We start from the raw sequence: 13,241 nt of genomic DNA, 5'->3' as shown, positions 1-13,241 counted from the left end.
TAACCACATGCAGTTTAAAACTTCACCACATGATGGGGCTAAAATTCTACTCATACCAGTAAACTACCAAAGTGCAGTTCTGAAAACATTTATTCTTAAGTCCCCACATCATCCTTTCAAACAAATAATTCAAAGATTTCCATTAAGTTGAAATAGCAGTTCATATCTGTTCCATTCAATCAGGACAAGATTAAGAGGGGAGAAATGATAAAGGCAAACAAAAATCTGGGGCAGAGAACAAGATGTTAATTACAAATGGGAATCTGTGAATAATGCTTTCAAGAGACAAAAGGACAACAAAGGCAGAAGTATAAGAAAAGAAGGCATCACTAAAAGATTGTGTGTGTGAGAGAGAGAGAAAGTCAAAACCAGGTTGTGTAAGGTTTGAGGAAATAGTTTCAAACACTGCTAGTTAAGAGTCCAAACTGGTGACATTTCCTGGAGAAAACTTAGAATACTCTCTGATTAGGCAATTTCAACTCTCAGAATCAAAATCATCAACACCATCATCGTCAATCAGTCCTATATAGAGATCAGCAAGAGTCAGATTCTAGAAAGCAGTAAGGATTTCACCACATATACCAGCAATTGTCCATCTTATCCCCAGGTTAACATCTGAATGAAAATATAACTTCTTTAACGTTTTGTAACTACCTTTCCAGGTGCTGGTAATTTTTATTGATCTAAGTTAGCAGTGAAACTCCTTAAAAATGAAAACAACCTTATACTTATGAAAGACACTATGAATGAAAAAGAGAAGGAAAATATAGGGATAGGCAGAAAGCCACACACATCCAGCTCTGAAACAGGCCTGGGGGGTAAAAAAAAAAACCCCACTAAAAAGATAAGAACAGCTGGAAAAGAAACACAGGAGCAAATCCGAGACTTACACATGAGGCGAAGAGGCACAGTCAGTAACTAGTAAGTGATCTCTCAGAAGAAGTCTCCATTCCCTAAAAACTTGGCATCCCTTCTTATAGTCTATGAAATAAAATGTTTATATTTTACAGAATTCCAAAGTGAGCCCTATGGAAAGCGCAGAGAATAGGAAGACACTGGGTCCTAATCTTGGCTCACACTAATTAGCTATATGTAAACAGTTAAGTCAGATCCATCAACAAACTCTCAAATTCTGTTGTCTAGGGGAATGTCACAGTGAAGTACCTTTTTCAACATATTATGGGCCAAATTTATTTATTAAGATATGACAAGTCCTTACTGGGGAACAAATTTCCAAATCATAAGACTGTTCCCATAAGAGCTGTTTTTAATAAGCTACATTTTAAGAGCTGTCTGTACTCCAAAAGGCCCTAAATGAATGCCTCAGCATGGTACAGAGCTTGCAAGCAGATGATCAAGAGCCGCTCTTGATTCCTTTACCACTGTGGGGAAAACAAAGTGGAAGATGGCTGTTAAGATTGATTCTAACCACTTTTAAGGTCCCGAGCTACTGTTAAGACAGTTTTTGACATTTTATCATCTCTAAATTCAGGCCTGCTTCTTAAAATTGATACACATTAATTTAACTGGCAATGTTTTTCTTTCTTAGTGGTACAAAAAAGAGGGTATGTTACTGTAAATGCTTCTTAGATTAGATAAAATATGATACCTTTAGAGTAATTTTAAGTATTGAGGTATCCTAAAAAACTTTATATGTTCCTTTCTATTCAACAAACATCTATAGGGCACTTCCTACTAACAAAGCATTACAGAAAACAAAACAGTTATTAGGATTGGTCTCTGCTTTGACAAGGCTAATAGTCTAGAAAAGAAACACCTACAAAAATTACTTTCTACCTACAATGAACACACAGCTTGAATGAACCCAGGGTACAAACTGTTGAGAATCTCAAAAGTGATAAGTAAATTTTATTTATGAAAAAGATCACTGAAAATTAATGTTTTCTGGAACAGAGTTCAATTCTTAAATATATGTCCTCCTTCTACTCCAATTTTCTCATTACTAAGAGGTAAATATTTAGACAATTACATCTATATCCATCCGTGATTATTTTATACAGGTACACAGTACACAACGATGGCAAAAAAGCCCATCAAAATTTCCGGTATTAACAAAATTAACTAAGAACATTGTGAGAGTACGACTTTTAGCAAAAGAAATATAATACTAGTATTTCCCCACTTTACAATCACACTACTATTTGTTTAAAGAGGTCACTGGTAGCCTATGCTCTAACAAAAAATGCAAAGAGATGAAGCTCAAAACCCCATTCTGAGCACTCTGCTTGGGGAACTTCCCTTTCAGCACATCTTGAAAGTAGATGACAATTTCAATGTTTTACAACAGTCTATATATCCGTAAATATATTTTACACAATATTTTATTTTGGTTTTTAAGTAAAATGAGCATTTCTTTTATGAGTCTTGATATGTTCACATCATTCCCAAAATCTTAGTATCGTGGCATTCAAAGTCTCACTTATGTGAAAAACAAAGTCTTTCATTTACATGGAAAGCTTTAAAAATCTCCAGTTTTTAAAAACATTATAGAAAAAAGGAAATCAAATGATCAGAAGAACAGGATAGTATGGATAAGATGCTAAATGTTCAACGTATCTAACTGGCTCAAAGTTTGTGGAACTCTGGTTACAACAAAAGTCAGTTCTGAAGTAAACAGTTTAGTATATGTTGATGATAATGCTAAAAACTGACATTTGATTAACAAAAACAAACCAATAAATTACATGAGATAATTTGGATGGTTACTGTAAAAAGCACTTTTCTGCAAAAATATTAAGTCAACATTTTAATTACATTTGTGTAAAACATGAATGAAACAGAGGGAGACGGAAAGAAAGACGAAAAGAAAGAGCACTGCACAATGAAGAGTACCTTTGTTGATGATGGTGGAGTAGGAAAATTAAGCCAGGCTGGAGCAAAGTCATGCTGCGCCATTTAGGTCCAGTCTCTCCGACTCAGCGAAACAAGGCTTCAACACCTCATGGCAAGTCCCTGTCACATAAAAATGGAAGGAAATTAGACCTGTAGCTCCAAGCCAAAATTGTGTTACGTTCCTTTTTTAAATACAATAATCCTACTACTATTAAGATCCTACTTATAATTAAATTCTAAAAAAGGCAAAACTATAGTGATAGAAAGTAGACATGTGGTTGTTGGGGTTAGGGGGACAAGGGAAGAGGAATGACTGCAAGGGGAAGAAGGAAACTTCCGAGGTAATGGGAATGTTCTATTATCTTAATTGTAGTGATGGTTATACAACAATTGTACACAATTATCAAAACTCATCAAATTGTACACTTAAAACTGGTAAATTTTATTGTAAATAAACTATACTTCAATAAAGTTTATTTTAAAAAATTACAATGATCTTATCACAAAGATAAAACTGGACACATCAAGTGTCTCCTGATGTGATGAATTCCAATGTACACAGCACCATCCATGATATATTCTTGCCGCATCTCAAATCAAATTTGAAATCTGATCTATCAATCTGCAGAAAATACAATGTATAGAAAGAAAGTTAAACGACAGCTGCAAGAAGTAATCTGCCAAGTCCAAATCGCAAGATATTCTATGGATCAAATCATTTGGCTTCTTCAGCAAATAAATGAATGGCTTAATAGATTAATCAAATGCAACGTATGGATCTTGTATGGATCCTTACTAAAACCAAGTGTTAAAAAAAAAAAAGTTATGAAACAATCAGGGAAATTTAAACACAAGCTAGATAATAACATTAACCAAACCCAAACCCACTGCCACCGAGTCAATTTCAGCTATAGCGACCCTGTACGACAGAGTAGAACTGCCCCGTAGGGTTTCCAAGGCCGTAAATATTTATGGAAACCAACTGCCACATCTTTCTCCCTCGGAGTGGCTGGTGGGATCAAACCGCTAACCTTCGGTTAGCAGTGGAGCCCTTAATCACTGCACCACCAGGGTTCCCTGATAATGACACTTAAAAAAAAAAAGAAAACTGTTGCTGTCAAATCGATTCTAACTCATAGCATCCCTATAGAACAGAGCAGAACTCATCCCACAGGATTTCCAGGGAGCGGCTGGTGGATTCGAACTGCCGACCTTTTGGTTAGCAGCTGAGCTCCTAACCAGTGCACCACCAGGGCTACAATAATGACACTAAGGAATTATTATTTTAGATGTCATATGGTACAATGGTTATGTTTTAAAAGAAAGACATATACTGAAGCCTTGACAACTGAATTAATAATACATCTGGGATTTGTTTTAAAAATACCAGCCAGTGCTGACTAGGGGTAGTAATTTAAACAAGTTTGCTCCTATGTTTATAAACATCGAGGCTGCATGTTGGTACAAGAAGTTTTATAATACTATTCTACTTATATGGATGCCTGAAAATTTCAATAATAAAAGGTTTCTTATTTTAATCACAATCGTCACAATGGATATCTTAAATATTTTAGAAACTATTGCTCATATGCGTTCTAAATTTAATTTTTCAGGAGCTTGTCTCAATAGCGTCAGTAAGATTCAGGTTGTCAGCCCAATCTTAACGTAGCAAATTCATAATTTTTTTAACTAAGGCAGAAGTCAAATGGGCAACTAACTGTACACTCATTTCAGTACAGTGTTTCAACTATTAGCCAATCTTTCTAAATCGAATTTGCTAAACATCAAAATGGCTATGATTACTAATGTTGCTGTTAGGTGCCATCAAGTCGGTTCCGACTCATAGCGACCCTACGCACAACAGAATGAAACATTGCCCAGTCCTGAGCCATCCTTGCAATTATTGTTATGCTTGAGCTCATTGCTGCAGCCACTGTGTCAATCCACCTTCGTTGAGAGTCTTCCTCTTTTCCGCTGACGCTGTACTCTGCCAAGCATGACGTCCTTCTCCATGCACTGATCCCTCCTGACAACATGTCCAAAGTATGTAAGACGCAGTCTCGCCATCCCTGCTTCTAAGGAGCATTCTGGTTGTACTTCTCCCAAGGCAAATTTGTTCATTCTTTGGGCAGTCCGTGGTATATTCAATATTCTTTGCCAACACCACAATACAAAGGCGTCAATTCTTCTTTGGTCTTCCTTATTCACTGTCCAGCTTTCACATGCACAGCATGCGATTGAAAATACCATGCCTTGGATCAGGTGTACCTTAGTCTTCAAGGTGACATCTTTGCTCTTCAACACTGGTCCTTTGCACCAGATTTGCCCAGTGCAATGCGTCTTTTGATTTCTTGACTGCTGCTTCCATGGCTGTTGATTGTCGATCCACATAAAATGAAATCCTTGACAACTTTAATCTTTTCTCCATTTATCATGATGTTGCTCATTGCTCCAGTTCTGAGGGTTTTTGTTTTATGTTGAGGTGTAATCCATAGTGAAGGCTGTGGTCTTTGATCTTCATTAGTAAGTGCTTCAAGTCTTCTTCACTTTCAGTAAGCAAGGCTGTGTCATCTGCATAACGCAGGTTATTAATGAGTCTTCCTTCAATCCTGATGCCCCGTTCTTCTTTGTATAGTCCAGCTTCTCGGATTATTTGCTCAGCATACAGATTGGATAGGTATGGTGAAAAAATACAACCCTGATGCACACCTTTCCTGATTTTAAACCATGCAGTATCCCCTTGTTCTGTACAAACAACTGCCTCTTGATCTATGTAAAGGTTCCTCATGAGCACAATTAACTGTTCTGGGATTCCCATTCTTCGCAATGTTATACATAGTTTGTTATGATCCACACAGTGGAATGCCTTTGCATAGTCAACAAAACACAGGGAAACATCCTTCTGGTATTTCTGCTTTCAGCCAGGATCCATTTGACATCAGCAATGATATCCCTGGTTCCACGTCCTCTTCTGAAACCAGCCTGAATTTCTGGCAGTTCCCTGTTGATATACTGCTGCAGCCGTTTTTGAATGATCTTCAGCAAAATTTTGCTTGCGTATGATATTAATGATATTGTTCTATAATTTCCACATTCGGTTGGATCACCTTTCTTGGGAATAGGCATAAATATGGATCTCTTCCAGTCTTCCGTACCTCTTGGCATAGACGAGTGAGCACCTCCAGCACTGCATCTGTTTGTTGAAACATCTCAATTGATATTCCATCAATTCCTGGAGCCTTGTTTTTCGCCAATGCCTTCGGAGCAGCTTGGACTTCTTCCTTCAGTACCACTGGTTCCTGATCTTATGCCACCTCTTGAAATGGTTGAACATCAACTAATTCTTTTTGGTATAATGACTCTGTGTACTCCTTCCATCTTTTGATGCTTCCTGCGTCGTTTAATCTTTTCCCCCATAGAATCCTTCACTACCGCAACTCGAGGCTTGAATTTTTTCTTCAGTTCTTTCAGCTTGAGAAATGCCAAGCGTGTTCTTCCCTTTTGGTTTTCCATCTCCAGCGCTTTGCACATCATTATAATACTTTCCTTTGTCTTCTCAAGAAGCCCTTTGAAATCTGTTCCGTTCTTTTACTTCATTAATTCTTCCTTTTGCTTTAGCTGCTTGACGTTCAACAGCAAGTTTCAGAGTCTCCTCTGACATCCACCTTGGTCTTTTCTTTCTTTCCTGTCTTTTCAATGACCTCTTGCTTTCTTCATGGATGATGTCCTTGATGTCATTTCACAACTCGTCTGGTCTTTGGTCACTAGTGTTCAATGCATCAAATCTATTCTTCAGATGGTCTCTAAATTCAGGTGGGATATACTCAAGGTCATATTTTGGCTCTCATGGACTTGCTCTGATTTTCTTCAGTTTCAGCTTGAACTTGCATATGAGCAATTGATGGTCTGTTCCACAGTCGGCCCCTGGCCTTGTTCTGACTGATGATATTGGGCTTTTCCATCGTCTCTTTCCACAGATGTAGTCAATTTGATTTCTGTGTGTTCCATCTGGCGAGGTCCATGTGTATAGTTGCCGCTTATGTTGGTGAAAGAAGGTATTTGCAATAAAGGAGTGATCGGTCTTGCAAAATTCTATCATTAGATCTCTGGCATTGTTTCTACCACCAAGGCCATATTTTCCAACTACTGGTCCTTCTTCTTTGTTTCCAACTTTTGCATTCCAATCGCCAGTAATTATCAATGCATCTTGATTGCATGTTCGATCAATTTGAGACTGCAGCAGCTGACAGAAATCTTCTACTTCTTCATCTTTGGCCCTAGTGGTTAGTCTGTAAATTTGAACAACAGTCATATTAACTGGTCTTCCTTGTAGGCATATGGATCTTATCCTATCACTGACAGTACTGTACTTCAGGATAGATCTTGCTTACTAATAAACAAAGGTTTTATATTCACAATTGCTTAATGATCACGAAGTGAAACAGAAAAGTGATCAAATGAGCCTGCAGCAACAAAGGAAGAGGAGAGTCAAGAACAGGAGGAAGATATGGAATGCATGGCTAACTGCCTCCTTTGACATGACACCAGAAAAACTGGATGGTGCCTGGCTACCACATTACTGGACATTTGTTCAAAGATTCTATGGAAGAATTCTGATCAAAAGAGGGGAAATGCAGAACAGAATTCAAATCTAATGGACTCCAGGTTCTCTGGAGCCATGGAGGCTGGATGAACAGCTGAAATTACTGCCCTGATAAAATCTTTAAACCTTAAACCAAAGATATTACCTGAAGACTTCTTAAAACCAAACATTAGTTTAGCTTAACTAGTAAAAAATGTCTGCCTTAAACACTGTGCTATTTTAAGCTCTATCTATATGGTTATCAAATTGACAAAAGCAACTTGAAAGATCATACTGGGAGCTTAAGGAGCCGTGATTACGTTAATGGGGGAGGAACAACTCAGTAAATGAGGGTGAGAATGACTGCACAACTTGAAGACTGTAACCAATACCACTGAACTGTGTTATGTAGAAGCTGTTCGACTGGTGTATGTTTTGCTGTGTATATTCTCAATAACAAAGTAAGAATTTTTTACAAGCATTAAAGATAAAATGTAACTGCATTTAAAGTATGTAAAATTTCAATATACTTTAATCAAAAATTTTAAGTTAAATTTTACAAAACGAAGAGTACTATTGTTAATCTTATAATTTCAAAATTCTTGAAATGCAAATGCTAAAGCATAGTTTTAAAAAGCTGTATCAATTTTCTAAAATAAATTTTAAAAAAAGAAAAGGATTTGCCAGATATTATATCCCAAATTGTGCTAGTCTATTAAAAGAACAGTTAAGAGTGACCATATAGCATAAAGACAACTGGTTAACTCAAAGTAGAAGTAAAATGTTTAAATGCTACATGCTCATATGGATTGAGGAGGGATCAAATACAATTTGAAAAACTAAGACAAACTCTATTTATGAAACAAATCCAAGTTTTGTTTTTAAGAGTATACCTAATCGAGATAAACTACATCACAAAAATTCAGGCATTCTGAGCTGTAATTCTACTACCAACTTGAATTAATTTCAAAGTCTTATGGAAAAAAATGAAAATAATAGTGTTTTAGAGTTTATAAAGGATTTTTACATTATCTCTCTAAACAATAAATGGTACTTTGTGATTTGTACTTCTCTAGCAAATTTTTGTTGGAAACTCTTAAAATTATAGTCCCAATAATACAATGGGAATGAAAAAGTGTTTTCAGAGTTTATACCAAATAAAAATTCACAAGAAACTCCAGAGTCTTAAATAACCAATAATTTTAAAAGTTATTTTAAAAAGGATTTCATTCAAAATAATAGGTGAATATAATTACCTACTAGAAGTTATCACTTGGAGGATAACCACTAAAATCACCTATTCATTTCTGTGGGGTCCATAAATTTTGATTCAATTCTAATTTTAAAAGAAGAAAGTATAAATATCTAATGGCTGAAGTTAACTCATGTTCTGAAAAAAGATAAAAAGTAATAATAGTTAATATTAATGGCATTTACACAGCAAATGTGTATGGGCAAATTAAAGTTTAAAAAAATCCACCCTATTTGATTTACTTTAACTGTTTTGTGGCATTTGATATTCATCTCATCTTCCTTTCCCTGTGTAACAGCAACAACAGAAATACACTAACTAGAACTACATATATATTTACCTTACACATATATCAAATAGTGCACGAAAGAGCCTAGCACTACAAAAAAAAAAAAAAAAACAGCAGTCCTATTAATACACCAGGGGCCAGAATTCCAACTTACAGGTATCTTCTTCTACCAGGTTCCATTATAAAGTCTGAAGGACTCATGTGCGAAGAGTTAGGATTTTTAAGTACTGCCAGAATAAAAACCTTAATTTCTCATCTCTCACTAAATCTGCAACTTGTTCATGGAACCATGCCTAAAGTTTCAACCACTGACAATAAAAATTTCCCCGGGGAAAACAGGTCCTGAAAAAAAACCTTAATCTGAATTCCGTGAGTTTTTAAGTATACGTGCCTGACTTTTAAGAAACAAATCAATGATTCAAAATAGCAAGTCCGAAATATTCTAGAAGTGAAAAGTAATACACTTCAGCAAAAAGTACAGAAATAGATGCAACTTTTCCTATTTCTTGCAATACTTTATTTCTGAACCCATCAAATTTGTGCCATGTTTTCAAAGACAAAATTACTGAAAATGATTTCATAAGAATGTTTTAACATCGAGTTGATTATCTTTACAATGGGTTATATTTCAGAGAACTAGGCTTTCAAAATCACAACGCCTGCTGAAAAACACCCAAAATAACCAATAGTTAAAGCATCGTAACTATAGGAGCAGAGTACAGAGTTAAAGCAGAATGCAGGTTTCAGAGTCAACAGTCCTGGTTTAAATCTTAGCTCAGTGACCAGGCTGGATAACCTTGACAAATTAATATAAATTTCTCACTGTCTTCTAAAATTGGGAAACTACTGCTTACCTTGCCTAAAACTGTTAACAAAGTCTTAAGAAGACAAATACCCGTTACTGACAGATTATCTATACCAAAAAGCCAAACCAAACCCACTGCCGTCGAGTCGATTCTGACTCATAGCGACCCTACAGGACAGAGTAGAACTGCCATAGAGTTTCCAAGGAGCACCTGGCGGATTCGAACTGCTGACCTCTTGGGTAGCAGCCGTAGCACTTAAACCGCTACACCACCAGGGTTTCCTATCTATCTATACCCAAAAAAACCCAGTGCCATATACAACCCTTGAAATCAGGTTAAGCTTTTCAAACTTTTAGTCAAAGAGCTAACATTCCTTCATTAAAATGAAAAGAAACAGAAAAAACAGCTGTTCAAATTTGTTCTTAAGTTTCCTGCTGTGGAATAATATCCCATTTAATATAAGCCTAGTTTAATATATTAATACTAAAAACCAAAACCACTGCCGTCAAGTCAATTCCAATTGATAGCAACCCCGTAGGACAGAGTAAAACTGCCCCATAAGGTTTCCAAGGCCATAAATCTTTACGGAAGCAGACTGCCACATCTTTCTCCTGTGGAGCAGCTAGTTGGTTCGAACCTCCTTTCAGTTAGCAGCCAAGCGCTTAACCACTGTGCCACGAGGGCTCCTAACACAGTAATAGGATTTATTAAAGAACTGGGTCTTTCTCTTCCCAATTCAGACTTATAGTCATTATGTGGGGCACAGCAAAGGAGCCGTGGGGCCCAAAATGGGTGTTAGAGCAAGGGTAGGGTCAAGAGTATGTCCATACATTGTGGGGGGGGTGGGGCGGGAGGTTCAGAGTAGGATATCAGAGATCAAGCAGGGTGAGGAAGGCTTCCACACAAAGGGACAGCCAGGGATCGGGTGTTGTGCCCAAAAAGAAACGCATCCATGTGAAAGGAGGGAGGCAGTAGAAATGGGAAGTCAGAGCCTAAGCAGAGAAAAGGGGTGCTCATGTGGGGCAAGTGGCAGTGACAACAATAAGAGATTGGTTATACAATACAGGGGAATTGAATAAATAGTAAACATTTAAAATAATGAAAGCAAAGTTTCATACTGTCAAAAAAGATTGTTACTAATAACAAAAAGACAGAAAACTAGAATGAACTCTGTGCTGTACTGTCATTATGATTAGCACATGTTCATATGTCAATGCATTAATGTTAATTATATTAACATTATTTATAATATAGGCCATATGTATATACATATGTATGTGTGTGTGCATATATATAAAGCCTACTGCCATCAAGTCAATTCTGATGCACACCAACCCTACAGAACAGAGTAGAACTGTCCCACAGGGTTTCTGAGGCTGTAATCTTTATGGATGCAGACTGCCAAATCTTCCTCCTGCAGAGCAGCTAGAGGTTTTGAACCACTGGCCTTTCAGTTAGCACCTGAGTACATAACCACTGTGCAACCAGGGTTTCCACACACACACACGGGTGAATATTTATGATATATATGTATGTATTTATACATACTTTCCCCAGTTCTGCACTGTGAGGAGGGCCTGAGAACAGTGACACCCCAATAACAATGAGCGACACTTGGCACCCAGGTCTTAGCTTCTAAAGAAACCATTTCCCACCAGAATAAACCAGGGCTTTTTGGAGAAACAGCTGATTCCAGAGCTAAAACAAGATAAGCCTGGAATATCTTGTGGCAAAAAGCAAGAAAGTATCCAAATAATAATGGGGACTTATCAAAAAAACACAGAAGCCAGCTTCAATGGGTTCTCACTTACCAAACCAAGGACAATGTGAGCATGAAAAATAAATAACGGGATGCTGCCACATAAGTGGCAGAGTGGTTAAGAGCTATGGCTACTAATCTAAAGGTGGGTAGTTCAAATCCACGAGCCACTCCTTGGAAACTCTATGGGGCAGGTCTATTCTGTCCTACAGGGTCATTGTGAACAGCACGCTTTCCCAGTGTCGGACCCTGGTCCCTGGTTCCATCCAGAGAATGCAGATCAGACCTTAGTCTCAAAGAATACTGCCTGCCTGTATAAGAGGTCAGAAACCCTGGTGGCATAGTTGTTAAGAGCTACGGTTGCTACCAAAAGGTTGGCAGGTTGAATCCACCAGGCGCTCCTTGGGAACTAACACTATAGGTCAGTTTTACCCTGTCCTACAGGGTCAGAATCCACTCAATGGCAACAGGTTTGGTTTTCTGGTTTGCATGAAAGGTACCTGAAAAGCTCGCCTGAGAACTTACTCAGGGAAAAAAAACTGCTGAACAGTACATTCCTCCAAAATACTGTAAGGCAACTGAACTCCTATAGCCTGGGGCATACATTTACAATTGAGGCAAACAAACGATAAGCCCAAAGCCTGGGATAAAAAGCTGGGAGAGAGTTTCTTTGGGAAATTACTACCCATGGAGTTGAGGACAGAGTATGACTGCCCCACAGGGTTTCCAAGGAACGGGTGGTAGATTATGGTTAGCAGCTGAACTGAAAAGCCACATGCGTGACAAGGGCAGGACTCTTGTTCAGAAAAGACCTGAAAAGACCCTAAGACTTTACTACTTTAGGCCAGGCACACGCAGGAGGTGATGACAAGGCAGAGCTGTAAATGGCCTCGCTAAGCTCTGAAGAAGTACACTAGCACAGAGGTACAGTGCAAAGACTGGGAGAGTTTATATCTTATGGGTTTCTTCATTTTCATTCTTCTTTCTTTTTTTTTGCAGGGGGGGTGGGTGGGGTGGGGAAGGTTCCAAACATTAAAGGACATCTATGCCAAAACACTAGCTGACCACAACTAAGGAAGAGAGACTTCAGAGACTACACAAAACAAATAGACATTATAAACATAATTTAGAAAATCACTAAGCAAATAAACAACTACAACCTAAGCAAACTCTGCGGAGGAAGAATCTGATATCTAGAGTTGTGACATTATAATATTTAAAATGTCCAGTTCTCAACAAAAAAAAAAACTACAAAGCATGTAAAAAAGCAAGAACATATAGCCCATTCAGAGGAAAAGAAATAAACAGAAACTGTCCCTGAGGAAGCAAAGACTGTCCCTGGGCTATCAGAAAACAACCTTAAATATGCTCAAAGAGGTAAACAAAACTATGAACTAAGAACAAGAAGAAAGCAGAAAAATGAAGCCTCAAGAAATAGAGACTATCAGTAACTAGAAATTATAAAAATAAATGAATTCTGGAGTAGAAAAGTACAATGACTGAAATGAAAAATTCACCAGAGGGTTTCAACAGAGAAGTGGTAGAAAAAAGACTCAGCAAACTTGAAGAATGACCAATTGAAATCATCCAGTCTGAGGAGAAAAAAGTAAATGAAGAAATTATTTTTACAATTAACACCCAAAAGAATAAAATACCTGGGAATAAATTTAATCAAGTAGATGCGAGACTTGTATGCTGAA

At 37.4% G+C, this 13,241-nt stretch overlaps 1 protein-coding gene across 5 annotated transcripts in view; it reads right to left on the bottom strand.

Annotated features, from left to right (window-relative positions):
• The window catches only part of GPBP1 (GC-rich promoter binding protein 1), a 123,773-nt gene that overhangs the window by 59,043 nt on the left and 51,489 nt on the right, over positions 1-13,241 (bottom strand). For all 5 annotated transcript variants that reach the window (XM_023545469.2, XM_023545468.2, XM_023545470.2 and 2 more), the window contains one exon: positions 2,854-2,973. In XM_023545469.2, the coding sequence (XP_023401237.1) occupies positions 2,854-2,916 (63 nt within the window). In that variant the 5' untranslated portion in view covers positions 2,917-2,973. The remainder of the gene's footprint in view (positions 1-2,853; positions 2,974-13,241) is intronic.

Source organism: Loxodonta africana, chromosome 2, assembly GCF_030014295.1.
Source record: "Loxodonta africana isolate mLoxAfr1 chromosome 2, mLoxAfr1.hap2, whole genome shotgun sequence".
NCBI classification, from domain to species: Eukaryota; Metazoa; Chordata; class Mammalia; order Proboscidea; family Elephantidae; genus Loxodonta; species Loxodonta africana.
The sequence above is the reverse complement of the archived record's forward strand: the minus strand, read 5'-3'. Positions and strand labels throughout refer to the sequence as shown.